This window comes from Oncorhynchus nerka, linkage group LG7 (genome assembly GCF_034236695.1).
Source record: "Oncorhynchus nerka isolate Pitt River linkage group LG7, Oner_Uvic_2.0, whole genome shotgun sequence".
Classification (NCBI taxonomy): domain Eukaryota; kingdom Metazoa; phylum Chordata; class Actinopteri; order Salmoniformes; family Salmonidae; genus Oncorhynchus; species Oncorhynchus nerka.
Genome location: NC_088402.1, coordinates 22,859,628 through 22,885,649, shown reverse-complemented (window position 1 = coordinate 22,885,649; position 26,022 = coordinate 22,859,628). Strand labels below are relative to the sequence as shown.

At 43.6% G+C, this 26,022-nt stretch overlaps 1 protein-coding gene across 2 annotated transcripts; it reads left to right on the top strand.

The window, feature by feature from the left end:
* On the top strand, positions 1–23,880 carry zgc:86598 (STKc_CK2_alpha domain-containing protein). 2 transcript variants are annotated; one of them, XM_029662953.2, is made up of 13 exons: positions 1–156; positions 14,261–14,392; positions 14,902–15,013; positions 17,007–17,108; positions 17,299–17,349; positions 17,447–17,506; positions 21,180–21,263; positions 21,864–21,974; positions 22,066–22,167; positions 22,421–22,521; positions 22,783–22,931; positions 23,396–23,485; positions 23,667–23,880. In XM_029662953.2, exons 2-13 carry the CDS (start codon positions 14,292–14,294, stop codon positions 23,780–23,782), a joined length of 1,179 nt encoding a protein of 392 aa, XP_029518813.2. In that variant the 5' UTR covers positions 1–156; positions 14,261–14,291; the 3' UTR covers positions 23,783–23,880. The 2 variants fall into 2 exon arrangements, with proteins under 2 accessions (XP_029518813.2, XP_029518814.2); XM_029662954.2 differs by lacking the exon at positions 1–156 and adding an exon at positions 163–350.
* The last annotated feature ends 2,142 nt before the right edge of the window (positions 23,881–26,022 follow it).

Genomic DNA, 26,022 nt, shown 5'->3' with positions numbered 1-26,022 from the left:
AGGATCGTGTTTGGGAAACCCGGAATAGTGCCCATCAAATGAAATGCAGACAAGCGCCACCCCGACGAGTGGAAGTCTTGAGGAACTGCCTTCCTTTATCGCAAACTGGTTGCCGGAGTTCGGTGTCGCCATATTTTCAATCCGAAGCTCTGAGAGGTAATATACTGTATATTTTAATCTAGTTTACCCCCGTTTAATTTGCCGTTTTTGCGTAGGAAAAACCTGAATGTTTAGATTGTAGTGTAGCCTTCAATACTTGTTCTGTCGCGCGCATGTTATCATCTCGTGGAATGAATGCGGTACCATAGCTTGCTAACTACTGGGAGTTTTTCCCCGGACACGGATTGCTGGTGAGCGGCTAATGTTAGCAAGCTACTATAGCTAACTATCTCTTATGGTTTTGTGGCAAGGCGTAAACCAAGGCACCGAGATAGAAATAAGACACTGTACTCACGTAAGAATATTGAAGTAGCTAATACACACACTAGCTTTAACATGAATAAAATCTCAATGTGGACATTTTTTTTTACCATTCTGAACCACCGGTTTTAGCTAGCCTCCTCGATTATCTAGCTAGGAAAACACCATGCTTGTGGCCTGATGACCGTGTGATAATCAATGAAATTTGCTTTTCGTAACAAGTATAACTACCAATGTTGATGGGGCTAGTGATAGCTTTAAATGGGTTTGAACCTTTTTACATATATTTTTAAAATGTAAAACTATAGATACTACTGGAACTAGCAAAGCGTTAGTGAATATCCAGTTAACTGTTAGTTAGCTAGATATTTAACGTTAGCTGGCCGGTTAGATGAATATATCAACAGCAAGCTAGCTAACGTTAGCTATAATTCTAGCCAAGATTAGTTGGAAAGCTATCTTTAGGGGTCTATTGAATTACCTTTTTTAATGTGTGTTGTTGTATCTTGTACAGGTGTTTGACCAACTCGTCTAGATAGTTGGGTTTACATTTTGACAGCTGACATTCTGATGTTGAGTGTGAAGCTAAAGAGGACAACTTGTCTTCCAACAAAATATCTAACCAGCCAGCTACCTAGCTAATTTGTTCAATGTATCTCGTCTGACTAATATTCAATTCAAATAATACAACTTGTTTCTATCTAGAAGCAATTAAATCACATGATTAACAGTTCATCAATTCCTTGAATGCTCACAAGCCTGACTCAAGCTCTGGCTATGTGTAGCCTTTTACAGGGTAGCTGACTAAACTCAAATCCATGGTGAAAGAAGTTTCTGATGGAGTTTAGTCAGCTAATTACAGGGGAATTCTAACAAGGTAGCTAGCTATCTTTTGCCGTTGTTTCCTTTCTGTGTTCAATTAGGTCCAGCACTACACAGACAGTAACTTCTGATAGGGAAATTAAGGGAGTGGAACCAGAGTTCACAAAATAGTAGGTAATATGTTGGTATGACTCATGTAGCCACATTTTTAAAATGTCTGTGTCCCAGACCCCATCACGTTTTTGGGCCATGTATCACATCTTGGTTTGCAATGGTTGCTCCTCCACCTACCATTCAAGGTGAATGCATGTTACCTGGGCATCTATATTTATCAGGTACACCTAGCCTATATTGCACTCTCAGGGATCATGTCTCCCATGATCATTAGGCTAATGCCCCTCTGCCCTTGTTATTGTTGAAAGCCAGCTGCTATCTTATCTAGGCCTATGCAATAATTTGATATTAATTGAGACAGTCTTTCAACGAAAATCTAATGTAGTCTGTTTGATCTAGTCTAGGTCTCATATGGTACCTTCCCAAATACTGAGATCAAGATCCCTTTGCATAGTTTTTTTTATTTTATTTTTTTAACTTAGAATGTCTCTGGTATTTTAGATTCGACTCCCTATCTTTATATTTTCCACTTTTTTATCTGAGGGGAACAAAGATCTGCCTTAAGTGCTGGCACACAGGCCTTGTGACTGGCTCTAACTTTGAGAGAGGCATGTGATCTGAAGTTAGTTTAGCTATGGTACTGTTTAACAAAACAGCTCACATTAAGGTAGTGTGTTGGAAAAGGGGTCCTTGGAGTCTCTGGAACGGTATTCTAACCAAAAAGTTATGCTGCAAAACACAATAGCTTTTCTTTCTGTTCACCTCTTACAATGCACAAGTGTCTGTTATATTTTTATTATGCGCGTTGGCTTTGGTGTTTTGGTTTGAGTGGAATGTGTCTAGTTTCAAGTTTTGGTATGTGAAGCCATTGTGATACTATGTGCCATTGTCATGTTGTGAGGCGATATGGGTTTGTGAGATTTGAGTGTTTCCCTTTGTTGCAGTAACAACAGGTTAAATGACAATGGAACAATTCTGAATAATATATTATTTTTAAAGATCTAGCCTAACCTATGTTTCCTTAAATTATTTCTGTAGCATACTACTACTGACTTTAGTTATCGTTGTGTTAATCAATTATGTTTGTGATGCTTCATCTTTAGCTTGTATAGGCAGGGTGAAATAAGGGTCAACAACATTCACTGAAGGAAAGGACAGAAGGGTCTGTTCTTTACTGGTGGGGGAATCTGTGAAGTTGAATATTGCAATATTATTTGAAGAGATTATAAATATATTTATTTCTGGGTTGCACTAGTCTGTTGTACCTATGTCAACTCCTTTGTAAATAATGAATGAACTTGTTTTCAGAACTTTTATTTGCATGACTGATCAAGAAAATTTATTTCTCTGCAGCTGACAGGCCTATAGTGAGCAGTATGCTTTGGAAAATTGAATCGCGATACTGAATCACAATGCATATGGTAACGGCACCTAAGTGTCCTGATAATATTGTATTGTGAGGTCCCTGACAATTCCCAATCCTACAGTTCTTATAGTGTTCTGCAGGTATTATACCATTAGGTCTGCTGCACAGAATTAATTCTTCACACAGGACAGGAGGGCTATCTCGTGTTTTTGTGAAGTTAGGCAGTGATACTCCCCTCCCATGCTGTTGCTGTTTTTAAAATTGCAATGGCACACAGTTACCATATGCCTTTTCCAGACAGACTTTACTGTATGTTATCTGAAAAATAAAAAAAATAACAATTTAGCGCTCAATTCATACAGTCCCGTTTGTACCACATTGCTTAGATAAGCCTTTTATCTTCTGTCTCACTCCTAGTTGCCAGCATGTGCGGTAGACGTGGGTCCATGTGGGTGGAAGTCCACTGTATGTATATATACATATCATCACAAATCATTATTAAATGGTTATGGGCAGGTCCTAAGAAACAAAACTACCGGTAATCTATTTTCAAAATAATAGAATGGCATATTTAGAGTTGAATTATGTTACTGGTCTGTGCAGTCTATATGCTACGTGGCTGTGCCATGCACAGGAACTCAGTAGTTCTTTTGTTCATTAAACAGACAAGACACACTTAGGCTACCCTTATCATAGTCAATACATATTTTATAGTAGGCTAAGAATAATATGAAATATAACAGAATCAAATATAAAGGACGTTTTTCCCACACAACTTGCGTCATGGCAATGTGTGGAGCCATTGTCATAAAAACAAAAAGAAGGGAAGCCCATACTTTATTGATCCAGGTTTCATATTTTTCTTACCAGCACTCTGCTTTGTTAGGGAGCAGGCGTAGGGTCTTACATTGAGTAACTTCAAGATACATTGAAAATATAGATTTATATTATTTTCTAAAGCATGTGTTCATATTTCACAACCTATGCATGCTTTTGTATGGGGCCAGATACCTGCCAAAAGGTTGAACGTACGTATCGTTAGGATCGTAAGAAAATCCTTGCGTGAAACATGACTGTGAAATTTAATCTGTGAACATACAAACACCATGTTACGATTACAGACAAAATATTTAGGCTTGTCGAAATTCTAACATGCAATAGTACCTTTCAGAGTTTTGGCAGTTTCATCTCCCCAACAAAATAAACATATACCAAATGGCCTGTGAGGAGTACTACCCCGAACATGTGTAACACTGTGTGTGTGTGGGTGTCAGCAAAAAAATAAATGTCCTCTCACTGTCAACTGCGTTTATTTTCAGCAAACTTAACATGTGTAAATATTTGTATGAACATAAGATTCAACAACTGAGACATAAAGTGAACAAGTTCCACATACATGTGACTAACATAAATGGAATAATGTGTCCCTGAACAAAGTGGGGTGGGGTCAAAAGTAACAGTCAGTAACTGGTGTGGCCACCAGCTGCATTAAGTACTGCAGTGCATCTCCTCCTCATGGACTGCACCAGATCTTGCTGTGAGATGTTACCCCACTCTTCCACCAAGGCACATGCAAGTTCCCGGACATTTCTGAGGGGAATGGCCCTGGCCCTAGCCCTCACCCTCCGATCCAACAGATCCCAGACGTACTCAATGGGATTGAGATCCGGGCTCTTTGCTGGCCATGGCAGAACACTGACATTCCTGTCTTGCAGGAAATCACGCAGAGAACGAGCAGTATGGCTGTTGGAGGGTCATGTCAGGATGAGCCTGCAGGAACGGTACCACATGAGGGAGGAGGATGTCTCTCCTGTAACGCACAGCTTTGAGATTGCCTGCAATGATAACAGGCTCAGTCCGATGATGCTGTGACACACCGCCCCAGACCATGACAGACCCTCCACCTCCAAATCGATCCTGCTCCAGAGTACAGGCCTCGGTGTAACCCATATTCCTTCGACGATAAATGCGAATCCGACCATCACCCCTGGTGAGACAAAACCGCAACTCTTTTTGCCAGTCCGTCTGGTCCAGCGACTGTGGGTTTGTGCCCGTAGGCGATGTTGTTGATGTCTGGTGAGGATCTGCCTTACAACAGGCCTACAAGCCCTCAGTCCAGCCTCTCAGCCTGTAGTGGACAGTCGGAGCACTGATGGAGGGATTGTGTGTTCCTGGTGTAACTCGTGCAGTTGTTGTTGCCATCCTGTCCCTGTCCTGCAGGTGTGATGTTCGGATGTACCGATCCTGTGCACGTGTTGTTACACGTGGTCTGCCACTGTGAGGATGATCAGCTGTCTGTCCTGTCTCCCTGTAGTGCTGTCTTAGGTGTCTCACAGTACAGACATTGCAATTTATTGCCCTGGCCACATCTACAGTCCTCATGCCTCCTTGCTGCATGCTTAAGGCATGTTCACGCAGATGAGCAGGGACCCTTGGCATCTTTCTTTTTGTGTTTTTCAGAGTCAGTAGAAAGGCCTCTTCAGTGTCCTAAGTTTTCAGAACTGTGACTTTAATTGCCTACCGTCTGTAAGCTGTTAGTGTCTTAACGACTGTTCCACAGGTGCATGTTCATTAATTGTTTATGGTTCTGTGAAGTTATTTGGATTTTTACGAATCATCTTTGAAAGACAGGGTCCTGAAAAAGGGACGTTTCTTTTTTTGCTGAGTTATTTATATATATGGAAACTGGAATGAGTTATCCTGCATGTTTTCAAGTTAAGACTCAATTACTCAGTTGAGTTGACTTCACAATAAGGTGGCTAATGTCATGGATTTGTTTGCCAGCCCAAGTCTAGATAGCATTAGCTGTGTTATGCCTACAACAGTGAAGTTTGAGTCCGCTAGGTGTACCTCTACAGCATGGACATATCTCTGGGTGACGTGAACATTGCCATTCATGCACCTTATCAAAATATGAGTAATTCAATATTGCACCATCCCATTCTCTGGGCTCTGTCTGCAATCACAACCAGTAGTATCTACCAGGAATAATTAAACAGAATAGTAGATGTTTGGTGAATCTATGAAATATGTATGACCACTGGAGTCTTTGCAACTCAATATTTTGATTATTTATTTCATCTCTCATTCTTGCCAATGCATATTCTGTAGGAAGGGTTAATATGAATTTGAAATAATTTGACATGATTTATATTGGGTCATGAACATATGTACTGTGAAATGAACAATGTAGAGGTTAAATGTAGGTTAAGTCTGTTATAAGCTTATTCCCACTCTTTACAATATCTCTGTTGCAGTGGTCTTAGGTAGTCTCCGTATAGGATATTCTCTCCATCGCGACACTGCTGCCTAGTTGAAGAGCTTGTGATCTCCATGCAGCGCCTTGGGAAAAGCACACCTCGGCCTCAGAAGATGCCCTTCTGGAGGAATGAAACCATTGTCATTATACCCGACTGTAGGTCTATTTGCCTACTAGCCAAATTAAGTGGAGGGCATGCATGATGGTTGCAACATATTTGAACATTTGAATTAATCCTTCATTCAGTTCAGTCATTATGTCATCCATTGTCATTTGTCTGAGTTGCAATCGGAACTAAATCAAAGAGAATAGAACTCTTATCCATATGTTTATTGAAATCCATGTGTGTATTCAAAATTAGGCTAAAGAACTTGAGAATTTAGAACTTACAAAAAACATGCATTTCAACTTGTAGGCATTGCAATTTAGGCAAATTTTGGGTACTGTTTTGTGGAATAGTTGAAATACTCTATTTGTGTTTAAAAAGAAACCCTAGCTCACACGCCTCTAAATACATTTTCAACAAAGTTGTTGAAGCACTTGCAGTGGCTGATAGGGAAAACAGATCTGACCATAAGAATAGGCTGTAGATAGTCTTGACCATTTGGGACCCCTTGGCTATTTCAATCAGGACAGGTTATAGCCAAGACGATCAATATTTTGTTTTCTCATTTATTTATATGGCTATAGCCTCTGTGGGATGGGGTTGTGCAACGCAAATGGCTATAACAAGCCTACATACGGAATGGAATTCACTAATACAACAGTCAAAATGCCTAATATAAGACCAATAGTCTGCTCCCAAATACTGGAAAAGGTGTGATTCATTACTCACCACAGTAGCCCCATGCGGCTATAAAAATCAATTATGAAATTATATGGCCATTTAAATAACACAACAGCATGGCATATTTAGATAGTGGAATAGGCCTAAACCTAAATCATAATTACTTTCTATTTTGCAGCCCAGGCGGTTATTCTAAATGAGGCTCGTTTGTGTCTTTATCATTCTCACACAAGTAATTTGCAGAAGGCCCAAGCCTATACTACTTCATCTACTGGTATAATGTCCTTATTAAATGCAATTCTAAAACACACTTTTATTTTGGAGATGAACTCGGAAGCTGCAAAGCAACTCTAACATCTGGGCTAGAGTTGCTTGATTGACAAGCTGACTTCGGTTCATGTCCTTTGCAGATGCCACGTTACTAACAAGTTTGTATAAAACACATCTAACCGTTAAGTAGGAATTGAAGGTGTAACTGTTCATTCATAGTCGTAACGCGGTTGGTACGTTTACACATCTAGTTTAACGTTTCTTGATTCCCACATGGCTTTTCTCATGGTCCTAATGATACCTGCCAAAAAGGTTGAGCGTACGTATCTGGTTCCATACTTTTGGAGTTGCCTATATGCAAAATAATGGGCTCCATTATTGCGTGCTGAATGTTTCTGATCAGTGGTAGATGAGGAAATGACTAGATTATCTGCCCAGCCAGAGAATTAACCAAATACACAGATGGAGATTCAGTGAAACAACAAAATCACATTAAGACGAGTCCCAGGCTTTTTGGTTGTGAATAGGCCTAGGCTACTGAGCGACTACGAGTGAAGAGTCAAATAATACCCTTGTTAAACTACATAACATGCTGACAAAATGTCAGTCCTAATAAATGAGCCAACTAGACAAGATCATCATGAACAGCACTCGCATCAAATTAAAAATAGTTTTTTTAACCCCTTTTCTCCCCAATTTCATGGTATCCAATTGGTAGTTGTCCCATCACTGCAACTCCCGTAGTACTCGGGAGAGGCGAAGGTCGAGAGCTGTGCGTCCCCCGAAACAACCCAGCCAAGCCGCACTGTTTCTTGACACAACTCCCGCTTAACCCGGAAGCCAGCTGCACCAATGTGTTGGAGGAAACACCGTACTCCTGGCGACTGAGTCAGCGTGCGTTACGCTCGGCCCACCACAGGAGTCGCAAGTGCGCGATGGTACAGGAACATCCCTGCCGGCCAAACCCTCGCGTAACCTGGACGACACTGGGCCAATTGTGCGCCGCCCCATGGGTCTCCCGGTAGCGGCAGGCTGTGACAGAGCCTGGACTCGAACTATGTTCTCTAGTGGCACTGCTACTTAGACCACTTCGCCACTCTGACCCCATTCAGGTCAATTTAACTAACGTTTCCAGAGCCTAGTTGTAAACTAACCAATATGTTGATTCAGTGAGAAGGAAAATTTGACCTTTATTGATTTTTATCAAGACCCCACACTTCTCTCAAAGCAGAGCGAAACGGTGCTGAAATAGTTGACCACACGTGGGTAGGCTAGTGTTTTTCAATGTTCTATAACAATTGGATCAGTAAGCAACAAGTTGATGCCTTCATTGCACTGGTCTACTTTATTCCAATATTTTAGTAATTTGGTTATTATTTATTCCCACAGTAATTCGTTATGCATTTGTCCAGTTGTGGTTAAGAAAATTGTGCATGTGGTGGGCTATGTGAAGAGATGGGTGAAGTGACATGGCTCGCAAAGTTTAGAACTGCCAGGAGGATAGTAGTAACGGGTGCTGCTTTAGCAACCATCAAGGGCTTAAGAAAGTAGTGCTGCCAATGCACCACGTGAACTTTACCGCTTTTTTTTTTTTTTTTTTTTCACCTTTATTTAACCAGGTAGGCTAGTTGAGAACAAGTTCTCATTTGCAACTGCGACCTGGCCAAGATAAAGCATAGCAGTGTGAACAGACAACACAGAGTTACACATGGAATAAACAATTAACAAGTCAATAACACAGTAGAAAAAAAATGGGCAGTCTATATACAATGTGTGCAAAAGGCATGAGGAGGTAGGCGAATAATACAATTTTGCAGATTAACACTGGAGTGATAAATGATCAGATGGTCATGTACAGGTAGAGATATTGGTGTGCAAAAGAGCAGAAAAGTAAATAAATAAATAAAAAACAGTATAAAAACAGTATGGGAATGAGGTAGGTGAAAATGGGTGGGCTATTTACCAATAGACTATGTACAGCTGCAGCGATCGGTTAGCTGCTCGGATAGCTGATGTTTGAAGTTGGTGAGGGAGATAAAAGTCTCCAACTTCAGCGATTTTTGCAGTTCGTTCCAGTCACAGGCAGCAGAGTACTGGAACGAAAGGCGGCCAAATGAGGTGTTGGCTTTAGGGATGATCAGTGAGATACACCTGCTGGAGCGCGTGCTACGGATGGGTGTTGCCATCGTGACCAGTTAACTGAGATAAGGCGGAGCTTTACCTAGCATGGACTTGTAGATGACCTGGAGCCAGTGGGTCTGGCGACGAATATGTAGCGAGGGCCAGCCGACTAGAGCATACAAGTCGCAGTGGTGGGTGGTATAAGGTGCTTTGGTGACAAAACGGATGGCACTGTGATAGACTGCATCCAGTTTGCTGAGTAGAGTGTTGGAAGCCATTTTGTAGATGACATCGCCGAAGTCGAGGATCGGTAGGATAGTCAGTTTTACTAGGTAAGCTTGGCGGCGTGAGTGAAGGAGGCTTTGTTGCGGAATAGAAAGCCGACTCTTGATTTGTTTTTCGATTGGAGATGTTTGATGTGAGTCTGGAAGGAGAGTTTGCAGTCTAGCCAGACACCTAGGTACTTATAGATGTCCACATATTCAAGGTCGGAACCATCCAGGGTGGTGATGCTAGTCGGGCATGCGGGTGCAGGCAGCGATCGGTTGAAAAGCATGCATTTGGTTTTACTCGCGTTTAAGAGCAGTTGGAGGCCACGGAAGGAGTGCTGTATGGCATTGAAGCTCGTTTGGAGGTTAGATAGCACAGTGTCCAATGACGGGCCGAAAGTATATAGAATGGTGTCGTCTGCGTAGAGGTGGATCAGGGAATCGCCCGCAGCAAGAGCAACATCATTGATATACACAGAGAAAAGAGTCGGCCCGAGAATTGAACCCTGTGGCACCCCCACAGAGACTGCCAGAGGACCGGACAGCATGCCCTCCGATTTGACACACTGAACTCTGTCTGCAAAGTAATTGGTGAACCAGGCAAGGCAGTCATCCGAGAAACCGAGGCTATTGAGTCTGCCGATAAGAATATGGTGATTGACAGAGTCGAAAGCCTTGGCGAGGTCGATGAAGACTGCTGCACAGTACTGTCTTTTATCGATGGGGTTATGATTTCGTTTAGTACCTTGAGCGTGGCTGAGGTGCACCCGTGACCGGCTCGGAAACCAGATTGCACAGCGGAGAAGGTACGGTGGGATTCGAGATGGTCAGTGACCTGTTTGTTGACTTGGCTTTCGAAGACCTTAGATAGGCAGGGCAGGATGGATATAGGTCTGTAACAGTTTGGGTCCAGGGTGTCTCCCCCTTTGAAGAGGGGGATGACTGCGGCAGCTTTCCAATCCTTGGGGATCTCAGACGATATGAAAGAGAGGTTGAACAGGCTGGTAATAGGGGTTGCGACAATGGCGGCAGATAGTTTCAGAAATAGAGGGTCCAGATTGTCAAGCCCAGCTGATTTGTACGGGTCTAGGTTTTGCAGCTCTTTCAGAACATCTGCTATCTGGATTTGGGTAAAGGAGAACCTGGAGAGGCTTGGGCGAGGAGCTGCGGGGGGGGCCGAGCTGTTGGCCCGAGGTTGGAGTAGCCAGGCGGAAGGCATGGCCAGCCGTTGAGAAGTGCTTATTGGTTGGTAGCCGGAAATAAAAGTAGAGGCTTTGTCGCTGGCAATACCTTTCATATATAAAGAACATTTGGTGAATTTTTTAAATTTTTTATTTAACCTTTATTTAACCAGGTAGGCTAGTTGAGAACAAGTTCTCATTTGCAACTGCGACCTGGCCAAGATAAAGCATAGCGGTGTGAACAGACAACAGAGTTACACATAGAGTAAACAATTAACAAGTCAATAACACAGTAGGAAAAAAAAGTCTATATACATTGTGTGCAAAAGGTATGAGGAGGTAGGCGAATAATTACAATTTTGCAGATTAACACTGGAGTGATAAATGATCAGATGGTCATGTACAGGTAGAGATATTGGTGTGCAAAAGAGCAGAAAAGTAAATAAATATAAACAGTATGGGGATGAGGTAGGTAAAATTGGGTGGGCTATTTACCGATAGACTATGTACAGCTGCAGCGATCGGTTAGCTGCTCAGATAGCAGATGTTTAAAGTTGGTGAGGGAGATAAAAGTCTCCAACTTCAGCGATTTTTTTTTTGCCATTTGTTCCAGTCACAGGCAGCAGAGAACTGGAACGAAAGGCGGCCAAATGAGGTGTTGGCTTTAGGGATGATCATTGAGATACACCTGCCAGAGCACGTGCTACGGGTGGGTGTTGCCATCGTGACCAGTGAACTGAGATGAAATGCGAAAGTTGGTGGAAAAACGTCTTGAATTAACCAAACCTGTAGTGTTGTCTTTTATTTAGCCTTTTTACATTTAGTTAGAGGCCATGTTTTTCCCTGTTCATTGATTCAGTAGCAGAAATCCAATTTGCACCAAATTAAGGAAGTTATCCTGCTAAATTTGTAAAAAATTAGCGCCCACATGATTACCATTTGGAATGGATAGGCTAAGATTCTACAATGGGCCGTGATGACAAAAACACCCGTTTCATATGGCTCCACACTACAGCTCAACCTATAGTTGATAAAGGTGTCTGGACTCAAATTAGGCCATAGGATTCAAAATACAGCGACGTGTCTGATGCCATCAACATCACAAACAACAAAAAAGTAGTAGTCAAAATACTCAAGCATTGGACTAGTAACCGAAAGGTTGCAAGATCGAATCCCCGAGCTGACATGGTAAAGATCTGTCATTCTGCCCCTGAACAAGGCAGTTCCTAGGCCATCATTGAAAACAATAATTTGTTCTTAACTGACTGGCAGCATTCGCGTGAAACTGAAAGCGCGAACCACTGCTTTTAATCAGGGCAAGGTGTCTGGTAATATGTCCGAATATAAACAATGCAGCTATTCCCTCCGCAAGGCTATTAAACAAGCTAAGCGTCAGTACAGAGACAAAGTGGAATCTCAATTCAATGGCTCAGACACAAGAGGCATGTGGCAGGGTCTACAGTCAATCACGGACTACAAGAAGAAACCCAGCCCAGTCACGGACCAGGATGTCTTGCTCCCAGGCAGACTAAATCACTTTTTTGCCCGCTTTGAGGACAATACAGTGCCACTGACACTGCCTGCAACGAAAACATGCAGTCTCTCCTTCACTGCAGCCGAGGTGAGTAAGACATTTAAACGTGTTAACCCTCGCAAGGCTGCAGGCCCAGACGGCATCCCCAGCCGCGCCCTCAGAGCATGCGCAGACCAGCTGGCCGGTGTGTTTACGGACATATTCAATCAATCCCTATACCAGTCTGCTGTTCCCACATGCTTCAAGAGGGCCACCATTGTTCCTGTTCCCAAGAAAGCTAAGGTAACTGAGCTAAACGACTACCGCCCGTAGCACTCACTTCCGTCATCATGAAGTGCTTTGAGAGACTAGTCAAGGACCATATCACCTCCACCCTACCTGACACCCTAGACCCACTCCAATTTGCTTACCGCCCAAATAGGTCCACAGACGATGCAATCTCAACCACACTGCACACTGCCCTAACCCACCTGGACAAGAGGAATACCTATGTGAGAATGCTGTTCATCGACTACAGCTCGGCATTCAATACCATAGTACCCTCCAAGCTCGTCATCAAGCTCGAGACCCTGGGTCTCGACCCCGCCCTGTGCAACTGGGTACTGGACTTCCTGACGGGCCGCCCACAGGTGGTGAGGGTAGGCAACAACATCTCCTCCCGCTGATCCTCAACACGGGGCCCCACAAGGGTGCGTTCTGAGCCCTCTCCTGTACTCCCTGTTCACCCACGACTGCGTGGCCATGCACGCCTCAACTCAATCATCAAGTTTGCGGACGACACAACAGTGGTAGGCTTGATTACCAACAACGACGAGACGGCCTACAGGGAGGAGGTGAGGGCCCTCGGAGTGTGGTGTCAGGAAAATAACCTCACACTCAACGTCAACAAAACTAAGGAGATGATTGTGGACTTCAGGAAACAGCAGAGGGAACACCCCCCTATCCACATCGATGGATCAGTAGTGGAGAGGGTAGCAAGGTTTAAGTTCCTCGGCATACACATCACAGACAAACTGAATTGGTCCACTCACACTGACAGCGTCGTGAAGAAGGCGCAGCAGCGCCTCTTCAACCTCAGGAGGCTGAAGAAATTCGGCTTGTCACCAAAAGCACTCACAAACTTCTACAGATGCACAATCGAGAGCATCCTGGCGGGCTGTATCACCGCCTGGTACGGCAACTGCTCCGCCCTCAACCGTAAGGCTCTCCAGAGGGTAGTGAGGTCTGCACAACGCATCACCGGGGGCAAACTACCTGCCCTCCAGGACACCTACACCACCCGATGTTACAGGAAGGCCATAAAGATCATCAAGGACATCAACCACCCAAACCACTGCCTGTTCACCCCGCTATCATCCAGAAGGCGAGGTCAGTACAGGTGCATCAAAGCTGGGACCGAGAGACTGAAAAACAGCTTCTATCTCAAGGCCATCAGACTGTTAAACAGCAATCACTAACATTGAGTGGCTGCTGCCAACACACTGTCATTGACACTGACCCAACTCCAGCCACTTTAATAATGGGAATTGATGGGAAATGATGTAAATATATCACTAGCCACTTTAAACAATGCTACCTTATATAATTACTTACCCTACACTATTCATCTCATATGCATATGTATATACTGTACTCTAGATCATCGACTGCATTCTTATGTCACTAGCCACTTTAACTATGCCACTTTGTTTACTTTGTCTACATACTCATCTCATATGTATATACTGTACTCGATACCATCTACTGTATGCTGCTCTGTACCATCACTCATTCATATATCTTTATGTACATATTCTTTATCCCCTTACACTGTGTATAAGACAGTAGTTTTGGAATTGTTAGTTAGATTACTTGTTGGTTATCACTGCATTGTCGGAACTAGAAGCACAAGCATTTCGCTACACTCGCATTAACATCTGCTAACCATGTGTATGTGACAAATAAAATTTGATTTGATTTGACTTGCCTAGTTAAATAAAGGTACAATTAAAAATGCCTTTAGCCAGTGAAATGCATCATGGGAGCGCAGCGGCTTCACAGCTCCGGTCCATCCGTCTGTGTGTTTCTCTCTCTGTTTAATGCATTTCTATGGTCTTCTTCTCTGCCTTGACCCACAGGTCCTGAGGCAGCCTTTGCGTCCACCTGAACATGTCTGGCCCGGTCACCAGTCGATCCCGGGTTTACCCCGACGTGAACACACAGAGACCCCGGGAGTACTGGGACTACGAGTCACACGTTGTGGAGTGGGGGTGAGCTGAGCTAGCCATCAAGCCATGTGACTGTCCACGGCAGCACCACACCCTTACCCATTTCAGTGTCAGACATACTGACGTACTACTCGCATCATCTCTTCCTTCTGGCTTTCTCATGCAATGGGTTTTGAGAACGAGGATAGGAGAAAGGTCGTGAGGAGTATGCCATTTAGATTCTCCCTATGAGATTTATCTATGGCGTGCTCCCCTATCTGGGCCGTGTTCAGCAGAGCACAGCACAACTTGTGTGGAAATGGAGCGTTCACATAAAAATATATGAAGTAGAACAAACATGCCTTGTGTAGAGTAAGGACTGGCATGGGCTCTATTCATCACATTCCACCTACAACACGGCCCTGGTGCGTTGCAACTCTAATTAAGAGTTGGAATGTGCCAGCTTTATCATCCCGTATCAGTGTTAACTCTGTTGGGGGAATCGTGGGCTTATCCGTCTTAACATTGTTGTGAATGTTTGTTGTCATTGTTTTTTTCTGTCTGACCCTCAGGAATCAAGATGACTACCAGCTGGTGCGAAAGCTCGGCCGAGGCAAATACAGCGAAGTGTTTGAAGCCATCAACATCACAAACAACGAGAAAGTAGTAGTCAAAATACTCAAGGTACTGGTTTTGGACTTCTATTTCACTCCATTGAATAGTTACTGAGACCAGTGTTTCTTTCATATATATATATATATATATATATATAAAGAAAAGTCCTTTTTTTCAGGACCGTGTCTTTCAAAGATCATTTGTAAAAATCCAAATAACTCCACAGATCTTCAATGTAAAGGGTTTAAACACTGTTTCCCATGCCTGTTCAATGAACCATAAACAATTATTGAACATGCACCTGTGGAACAGTCGTTAAGACACTAACAGCTTACAGACGGTAGGCAATTAAAGTCACAGTTCTGAAAACTTAGGACACTGAGGCCTTTCTACTGACTCTGAAAAACACAAAAAGAAAGATGCCAAGGGTCCCTGCTCATCTGCGTGAACGTGCCTTAGGCATGCAGCAAGGAGGCATGAGGACTGCAGATGTGGCCAGGGCAATAAACTGTAATGCCCGTACTGTGAGACGCCTGAGACAGCACTACAGGGAGACAGGACATACAGCTGATCGTCCTCACAGTGGCAGACCACGTGTAACACCGGCACAGGATCGGTACATCTGAACATCACACCTGTGGGACAGGTACAGGGTGGCAACAACAACTGCTCGAGTTACACCAGGAATGCACAATCCCTCCATCAGTGCTCAGACTGTCTGCAATAGGCTGAGAAAGGCTGGACTGAGGGCTTGTATGCCTATAGGCCTCAACAACTTCACCTATGGGCACAAACCCGCCGTCGCTGGACCAGACAGGACTGGCAAAAAGTGCTCTTCACTAACGAGTGTCTCACCAGGGGTGATGGTCGGATTCGCATTTATCGTCGAAGGAATGAGTGTTACACCGAGGCCTGTACTCTGGAGTGGGATCGAGGTGGAGAGTCCGTCATGGTCTGGGGCGGTGTGTCACAGCATCATCGGACTGAGCTTGTTATCATTGCAGGCAATCTCAAAGCTGTGTGTTACAGGGGAGACATCCTCCCTCATGTGGTATCCTTCCTGCAGGCTCATCTTGACATGACCCTCCAGCATGACAATGCCACCAGCCATACTGCTCGTTCTGTGTGTGATTTCCTGTCAGTGTTCTGCCCCCCCCCCCCCCAGAAATGTCTGGGAACTTGCAGGTGCCTTGTTGGAAGAGTGTTGTAACATCTCACAGCAAGAACTGTCAAATCTGGTGCAGTCCATGAGGAGATTCACTCCAGTACTTAATGCAGCTGGTGGCCACATCAGATACTGACTTACTTTTGTTCTCCCCCTCTCCTTTGTTCAGGGACACATTACTTCATTTCTGTTAGTCACATGTCTGTGGAACTTGTTCAGTTTCTCAGTTGTTGAATCTTGTTATGTTCATACAAATATTTACGCATGTTAAATTTGCTAAAAAGAAACGCAGTTGACAGTGAGAGGACGTTTCTTTTTTTGCTGAGTTTCTTTTCGTGTTATTTAGACAGTTGGAAACAGTAGGAGACAGGCAAGCGGGAATAACAGTAGGAACGGTGGAGACTCGGCTTGAACCCCGGTCTCCAGTTCAGCGAGACATGTTACCACTAGACTACGGGCTCTGCACCTCAGACCCAAAGTTACTCACGCTGTGGATGGGCTTCAGTAAGGGCCTGGCAGCTAGCCTTTTGTTTATAATTTGGCCTATAGACTGTACAATGGGCTCCCGGGTGGCGCAGCGGCCTATTGCACTGCATCTGTGCTAGAGGTGTCACTACAGACCCTGGTTCGATTCCAGGCTGAATCACAGCCGGCTGTGATTGGGAATCCCATAGGGCGGCACATAATTGGCCCAGCATCGTTAGGTTTTGGCCGGGGTAGGCCGTCGTTGTAAATAAGAATTTGTTCTTAACTGACTTACCCAGTTAAATAAAAAATAAAGTACATGTTCTGGGTAAGGCTTTCTAGATACTGCTCACAGCATGGTATTTCACAGAAGCACTGTCCAACTTTATTTTCCTTTCAATCTCCTGCATGTTCTTCTCTTGTGCCTAACAGCCAGTAAAGAAGAAGAAAATCAAGCGAGAAATCAAGATTCTAGAAAACCTGCGAGGTGGCCCCAACATCATCACACTTCTAGACATCGTCAAAGATCCAGTGGTCAGTTTCTCCACCTACTAATAATGCATGCCGTCATGCTGCCCGGTACATATCATATGACATTTTGGGCACCACTCTCGCTGAAAATCCAGCAGACTCTGGTATGCATCCGCTATGTAATGATTTTACTCAACATATTTGGTCTGTGTTTATGAACATTTCAAAAATACATTTTGTCTTATGATTGCAGTCCCGGACTCCAGCCCTGGTTTTTGAACATGTTAACAACACAGACTTCAAGGTAAGTATTGTCACTCATTTGTTTCCATTCAGAATGGAGGCCTTCGCTTGAACTGTGTGTCATTCTAGTGAACTGTTTTTTTTTCTTTTTCTTGTAGCAATTATATCAAACGCTATCAGACTACGACATACGGTTCTACATGTACGAGATCTTAAAGGTAAGACCTAATTATGGGGGGTAGACAGCGAATGGCTGTCCATAAGTGTGTCTATATATACACTATCGTTTAAAAGTTTGGTCACTTAGGAATGTCCTTGTTTTTCAAAGAGTAGTACATTTTTTTGTCTATTTAAAATAACATAAAATGTATCAGAAATACAGTGTAGACATTGTTCATGTTGTAAATGACTAATGCAGCTGGTAATGGCTGACTTTGTATGCCTATGTAGATATTCCATTAAGAGGCCTATTATCAGCAACCATCACTCCTGTGTTCCAGTGGCACGTTGTGTTAGCTAATCCAAGTTTACCATTTTAAAAGGCTAATGGATCATTAGAAAACACTTTTGCAATTATGTTAGCACAGCTGAAAACTGTTGTACTGATTAAAGAAGCAATATAACTGGCCTTCTTTAGACAAGGTCTGGATTATTAGCATTTGTGGGTTCAATTACAGGCTCAAAATGACCTTTCACTCTCGTCAGTCACTCGTCAGTCACTCGTCAGTCTGTCCTTGTTCTGAGAAATGAATGTTATTCCATGTGAGAAATTGTCAAGAAACTGCAGATCTCGTACAACACTGTGTACTACTCCCTTGCCAGAACAGCGCAAACTGTCACTAACCGGAATAGAAAGAGTGGGAGGCCCCGGTGCACAACTGAGCAAGAGGAGCCGCACATTAGAATATCTAATTTGAGAAACAGACGCCTCACAAGTCCTCAACTAGCAGCTTCATTAAATAGTACGTGTAAAACACCAGTTTCAATGTCAACAGTGAAGAGGTGACTCTGGGATGCTGGCCTTCTAGGCAGAGTTGCAATGAAAAAGCCATATCTCAGACTGGCCAATAAAAAGAAGATTTAGATGGGCAAAAGAACACAGACACTGGACAGAGGAACTCTGCCTAGAAGGCCAGCATCCCGTAGTCGCCTCTTCACTGTTGACTTTGAGACGGGTGTTTTGTGGGTACTATTTAATGAAGCTGCCAGTTGAGGACTTGAGGCATCTGTTTCTCAAACTAGACACTAATTATTTTAATGGACAAAAAATGTGCTTTTCTTTAAAAAACAAAGACATTTCTAAGTGACAAGGACATTTCTATAGTTATACAGCAAGTAACTGCATGTGTTTCACGATCAGTTAAAATCAATTGATCATGTGATTTCAGATACGTCAGGGTAGCCTCACGATACATCTCAATATTGGCCACCAATATTGGATTTGAGATTTGGCAAAACTGTGGCACTGTGTTGTGACACAACTGCACATTTTAGTAGCCTTATATTGTCCCCAGCACAAGGTGGCCCTGTGTAATGATCATGCCGTTTAATCAGCTTCCGGTCAGGTGGATGGATTATCTTGGCAAAGGAGAAATGCTCACTAACAGGGATGTAAACGACACCTGCCACTTACATTAAATGTCACAAGCATATTATCCACCTGGTACTGGACTGTTATGTTGAGTCAGGCTGCATCAATGACATTATGGCCTGACATCGGTAGGGTATAGGCCAGTACCTTGCATTCACCTCTGAGATTAGCCTACATTCTGATGCACGGTTCCTGTACTGTATTTAGGACATGTTATAGAGCTTTAGGGAGGACTAGGGTGGGGAGCATCTAGTCAGTCTCTCTCCCACGGGGGAGGGGATTTACCCTAGCTGCTACAGTGTTAATTTTGGCAGCTGTGTTAGATTGTTTTAGTCTTGGTCACGTTTTAGCAACTTTATCCTTCATTAGTTTTTAGTTCGACTAAAACGCTGGACAATTTGTCTAGTTTTAGTCACAGTGCATTTTCTTCCCATTTTTAAATAATGAATATTTGCCGTTAACGTTCATCATTGGCATAATCAGATAGCCTTGTCCAACTAGGCCTACTGTCCACTCTTATACCTTAACTGGCAACATTGATGTGGCAGATTGTAACCAATGCCAGCCATAATAACCATACAGGCTATAAAGCCTTGGCTACAGGCTAAACAATTTACATAACTGTTTGAGGGGGGTAAATAACAGTGATTTCATTAAGGTGTAGAATCTGAGCTTTCCAACAATGCTTGAAGTATTACTGTACACTTAAAATTCAGCAAATAGCATTTTGTTTTTCCAATTGGATAAAGGGAACCACAGCTCTCATTTGCAGACCTCGAGAGTGGCAAAACGGATGAATAACGGCGTATGTGGCAAAATGGATCTCATGTGATCAGAGCAGAAATTGCCTATACGAAAGCAAAGATATTGTTTCTAATTGAGGGAAGTTGCAATTGAAGTGCCCTGGCTTCGTGGCAGTTCAAGAGGCAAGTGATTGAATGACCTCCCTGGAACTGTGTGTGTGGAAGAGCCTGCTTTGCTCAAGCAGCCCACGCAACTGAAAAGTTATCAGCCATTGAGAGGATTGTATTAAATATTCTGAGAAGCCATGCATCCTTATGATTGGACAAAACGGTTGAAAAGGAGATTTGTGGCGTTTTCGTGAACTAAAATGAAAAGTAATTTTAAATAGTAATTTAGTAAATCGTTTTTTCCCCAGGGTGCCTTGTTATAGTCATTCGTTTTTGTCAGGAAAAATAGGTAGTTGACGAGTGTATTTCGTTGTAGTTCTTGACTAAATTAACTGAGCCGTCGCCGCTGCTGAGGGAATCTCTTTACTGTGGCAAGCAGAAACTCTGAGCTGAGCAGGTGAGGAAGAGGCAACCCATATGTAGGAGACGTGTTAAAAGCATGACGATTTATGAGTGGACAGGCCTGACACATTGTGCCTTTCTGTACTCTCAGCCCAACCCCTGCTCAGCTATAGTATTTCTACCACAGTTGCTCCTCACGCTGGTGCTACAGGAAAACTACTATGCCTGAGACTTCAGTTTATTATGTAGCCTGTATGGATGGATGAAAACCTACTGGTTTTATATTTATTTTAATAAAAATTAAGCATATACCAAATATGACTCTGAGGACAATGGGAAGATACTGTACTTTTGTCTTCATCTTTTTCTCTATAAATGGCTGGTGGTGGATTACAGTACAATGGTCTGTCACAGGGTTCACCATGGTTTTCTGCTCTATGGCAGCTCTGTCTCAGTGGTAGCAGCCTTGTTGATACGTGCTGCCAAGCTAAAGTGTGCTAAGCTGGATAACGGAAAGCTTTCCCCAGCCCACAAGCACGGTAAAGCATCTGCTCCTGTTCTTATCCCACAGACTTGGCCTTCTCGCATATCTGATGCTCTCTCCCTGGCCTCACTGATGCTGGTGAAACATCAGCTAAAGTAGCTGTCAGAGATCCGGAATTAAGGATCGGAATCCCTGTCCATGGTTGTTAGCCTATAGATTAGTAGTGATCTCAGGACTTATTAAGTCCGTTTAAGTGCTGTGTAGGGCTATATGCTGACAGTGGGAAAGCAAATGAATCATTACACCATCACCACCGATGATACTCAATGGGTGTTGGCCAAGTATTTTCCATTCTGTTTACATCGGTAGGACTTAATGCAGCCATAAAGATGACTGACAAGGCCACTGTCCCTGCTTAATTGGCTGGAATACATGAGAGACCTGTTATTCACCTGAACACCGTGGCATTTTTTTCCCGTTGCACAACTTTCTGTGTCCTAGTTCACCTGAGCCAGTTCCCAGCTGTTTCTGCTCTCATCTCTCCTCTCTGTTCCCACCCACAGGCCCTGGACTACTGTCACAGTATGGGCATCATGCACCGAGACGTCAAGCCACACAACGTTATGATTGACCACGAACACAGAAAGGTACTGGCCTATTTCTCCCTTTTCCCTCCCTTCTTTCCCTGATTGGCTAACTTACTCCACCAAAGACCAACGTATGGGTGGAGTATTGCCCCACAGTGTGCGACTTGTTTAGTTGGTTCACAAAGCACCCGGTCTCATCTGTGATTGGTCCAATTGTGACACACAAGGCATTTAGCCAATTTGTTGATCAAGGCACTTAACCCTGATTTGCTCCAGAGGTGCCGTACTACTTTCCCTGACCCTGTAAAACAACCCATCACTGCACCCATCCGGTGTGTGTGACAATACACTTTTTTTTTTACCTTTTCATTCAGTTGGTAGGATATTTCATGTTTCCTCCTGAGGTAAGACACATTTCAGAGATAGTCTTTGGTTTATTTTTGTAATATATAATTTTTATTTAAGGTTTTGTCCTCCATTGCGACTTGAAAGTGTAGACATCTGATACTCTATACACAATTAACCATTCATGTATTCCACCCACATGCATATCTGTTAAGTTTCGAACAAAATGTCCTGAGTGTTGGTTTGATTTTTCTCTGACTATAAAGTCCTGGCTGTTTGGTTCTAGTGATGTAGCTGTTGATTGGTTGTTTCTAGCTTCGCCTTATAGACTGGGGTTTGGCAGAGTTCTACCACCCTGCTCAGGAGTACAACGTACGAGTGGCGTCCCGATACTTCAAGGGTCCAGAGCTGCTAGTCGACTACCAGGTCAGGCAGTTCTCTGGCTTTTTAGAACATTTATCCCGGTGCTGTTGACTGTGCCCTGATGCCGTTCCCTGTTGACTGTGCCCCTATATAGATGTACGACTACAGTTTAGACATGTGGAGCTTGGGCTGCATGCTGGCCAGTATGATCTTCAGGAAGGAGCCTTTCTTCCACGGACACGACAACTACGACCAGGTGAGAGCTCAGCCACCGTGTCAAATCAACCAAACTATATATCAATCAATTACATTGTATCTGTATAGTGCTTTTAACTGAAGTGTCAGTGTTTTAATAGTAACCTGGCCTTAACCCCCAAAGAGATGTACACACATGTCCAATGTTAATGTGTGTACTGCTTTATCCTAACCCCTCTATATATCTAGTGATGTTCAGACAGCAGGTGCTGCCCCCCAGTGTTTAATGCATGTCAGTCTCGTTTGTTTTGCAGCTTGTACGAATCGCAAAAGTCCTGGGCACAGAAGACCTTTATGACTACATCGATAAATACAACATCGAGCTAGACCCACGGTTCAACGACATTCTGGGCAGGTAGGTTGATCTCAAATCTCGATGTTGTGTTAGTGTTGCGTCTATCTGTCAGTTTGAGCAAGGCGAGGCATAGAATCACATGAGTAGTTATGTGGGATGGAAGGTGATTTGTCGATCAGCGATTCAGAACATACCCAACTGCAACACACCAACACTTACCGTGTGACCATTTATGCTCTGTCAAGTGGTGGGAGAGGTTTGAGGAGAGGCTGTGTCCATGTTGTATTGTTGCTGATCGTTTAGTCTCTTTTTGTTACCCAGACATTCCCGTAAACGGTGGGAGAGGTTTGTGCACAGTGAGAATCAGCACCTGGTGAGCACCGAGGCTCTGGACTTCCTGGACAAGCTGCTGCGCTACGACCACCACGCCCGCCTCACAGCCCGGGAGGCCATGGACCAGCCCTACTTCTGTGAGCTGCACCTCATTATCCGTCTCTTACACCCACTCACCGTGGACCAGCCCTACTTCTGTGAGCTGCACCTCATTATCCGTCTCTTACACCCACTCACCGTGGACCAGCCCTACTTCTGTGAGCTGCACCTCATTATCCGTCTCTTACACCCACTCACCGTGGACCAGCCCTACTTCTGTGAGCTGCACCTCATTATCCGTCTCTTACACCCACTCACCGTGGACCAGCCCTACTTCTGTGAGCTGCACCTCATTATCCATCTCTCACACCCACTCACCATGGACCAGCCCTACTTCTGTGAGCTTTATTGTTACCTCCCTGTTATCCATAGTTTCCGTGTCACTTTTTCCAGTCTACACTGGAATATATTGGACTGTAATGCATCTCTGCACGCCATTTGTGTATTCAATGATGTGCTATGTTTGCTTGTGTGATTGTAATTGAGTTTGTCTCTCTGTCAGACCCCATTGTGAAAGACCAGGCGAGGATGGGCTCGACATCAGGGCTGTCGACTGGTTCTACCCCAGTTAGCTCCTCCAGTATGATGACAGGTAACAAACACAGGATCTGATGATATGTCTGCAAAGGATGATGGTTATTTGGTTATTGATCAAAAACAGAATCGGTTCTTGTGTGATAATTTGCTAATGGAGGAAGTCCCCAGGCACTTCTGTGTTTTTCATCTTCTGTCTGCTACTGCACAGTTTTCATCTTTTAATTTCTCTTCTCCAGGCATCACCTCCATGTCCTCGTCGCAGCCCCTGGCTAATGTGGCGGGCTCTCCTGTGATCTCCTCCCCCAGTGCTCTGGCCACTCAGGTCCCAGCCGCTGCCGGGGCCCAGCCCTGAATGGTGTCCTCAGCCTGGGGCCTGGGATGGACCCTCTGTCTGGCCTGGCCTACCCAGCCAACCACCATTTTTATGTTGAGTATAACAGAGACAAAGGAAAAGATATTAGGTTGCCCTTTTTTTTTCATACAATAATTATATATTGAGATCCGGGGGAGAGAGAAGAGAACAAACATTACTTGCGTCTGTCTGGATAAAAACCGTAGCTGCGTTCTTTCATGATGACGGTGTCTAGAAATGCAACTACGTAGAAAGTAAGCAACATGGACAATAAAAATGATTTTATATGTCCCTAAAGTACATGTTTGTTTTCTATGGATCAGAGGTTGTTGATTTTCTTTTTTTCCACATCAAATGACTCATGGGCTGCTTGTAACACTTTGTTAATTACGTTTTCTGTTGGTCATATTTTCGTCATTGAATTTCTCTCAATAGAACGGCACCCCTGATTTAGTTATTTCAGTGTCATCCCTAATGTTTTTATCACAAGGCAGTGTCACAATGATTATGCTTGTTATTTGGTTGTGGCTATTTCAGGCTCATTGAACTAACTTTTTGTACTTGAGTTACCCTGACATATGACTGTGTTTATAAAATGTATTCAATAAGCCCATGTTGTTTTTACTACATTCAGTGCACAGTGTGTACTTCCTAGTAGTTTAAGAGACTTCCCTGACCTGTTTTGTTCACTTGTGTTTGAAGCTGAGACCATGGAGAAAGTCCAGTTGGCTTGATTAGAGGCTTACTTTTTCTCTAAATCTGCTTGCTGAGTTTGTTACCTTACAGAACTCAGGCAAGGAAAGCACCCAGAATTATTAAACAACCATGTAAGTAGAGATACATCAATGAGACCAGGAATGGAATCTCTAACTCTGTAGCTAAAAGGGGTATTCTGAGATTCAATTTGCTTTAATAGATTCAGAACCAGGTGAGTTAGGGCTCTATTAAATCTGTTAATGTGATTATGCAACCTTCCTGAGATTGCATATATCGTCTCAATCGGAAATGACCTTAATTTATATTGTTGGAACACTTCAGCGATCCAGGTTGAATAAAGCCCTTACTGTAAACAATGGCCACAGCTCAGTGTTCAGTATCTGTCAGGTAGGACTAAGGATGTGCTTTGTGTGCCCTACTGAACATTAGAGGTGGACACCTGTAGATTTGGTAATGTCAAGTGAAAAAGACCCGGCCCTCATGCAATGCAGTCTCCCTAACAGTGGGTACATTCAACAGCAGTACATCTTATCTATTAGATTGAGTACTGCTGACGGGGTTTTCCCTGCTGTGAGTGAGTCACAAGGAGGATCGTGTTACAAAGTCAGTCTTCTGGTTAATTTGATACAGGCAACCTTTACTGGAGCAGAGCACCCACCTAGATTTCATGGAGTCCTGGGTCAGTGCTGGGTCCACGGGTAGCTTTGACCTAATTACCTATATAGTGTTCTACAATTGACCAGGGCCTATAGGGGGGATCAAGTTGGCATTTGGGACACAGCCTGGCAATCTAAATTCAAAGTAGTCTTCCCATGCTAGACCAGAGGCTCCCTACTACCTGGGGAAGGTTAGGAAGGGAAAAACAGCACAGGAACCATGGGGGTGACATGGAGGGCTGAAATGTGTGAGCCCCTAAACAGACAAGTGAGATTGTTTTTGGGGGGGGGACTTGTGTGTTGACCTCGTAGTAGACTTATGGGGGTTGACCTGAGGTAACAGGCTTTCAAGAGCTATGTTTATACCTGGTGCTAATGTCTCATCTATCCACGTTCAAATTGCCCACATTTTTGAGCAAAATAACTAATGAATTTCCACTAAATAGCATAGCCACAAAATCAATTGGCCATTGTAAAAATTCTAACACCTTAAGAGGGTTAGCCATAAGTTTACCAGTGTGGATAAAAATCTAATTTTAAGAAACTGTAGAAATAGGCTGGATTTGACTTTGTGGCTGTGGTAACTAGTGATGACACAGCCAGAGGAAAGGGATGAATTGATTGATTGGGTGAAAGGTCTGTGGGAGCAGTTTACAGGATGTCACCTGTGCAACTAGAGGCGCAAAAAAACTTGAACCTTTACTCCACACACTCATACAAAGCTCGCCCTCCATTTTGGAGAATCTGACCATAATTCTATCCTCCTGATTCCTGCTTACAATCAAACAGGAAATACCAGTGACTCACTCAGTAGGGAAGTGGTCTGATGACTCGGATGCTACATACTGGACCGTTTCGCTAGCACAG

Excerpts from the sequence above, each read along its gene's own strand:
- zgc:86598 (XM_029662953.2), top strand. The coding sequence starts at position 14,292 with ATGTCTGGCCCGGTCACCAGTCGATCCCGGGTTTACCCCGACGTGAAC. Across the intron at positions 17,109-17,298 it reads ACATCGTCAAAGATCCAGTG|TCCCGGACTCCAGCCCTGGT; the intron begins GTCAGTTTCTCC and ends TTATGATTGCAG. Across the intron at positions 22,168-22,420 it reads GACACGACAACTACGACCAG|CTTGTACGAATCGCAAAAGT; the intron begins GTGAGAGCTCAG and ends TTTGTTTTGCAG.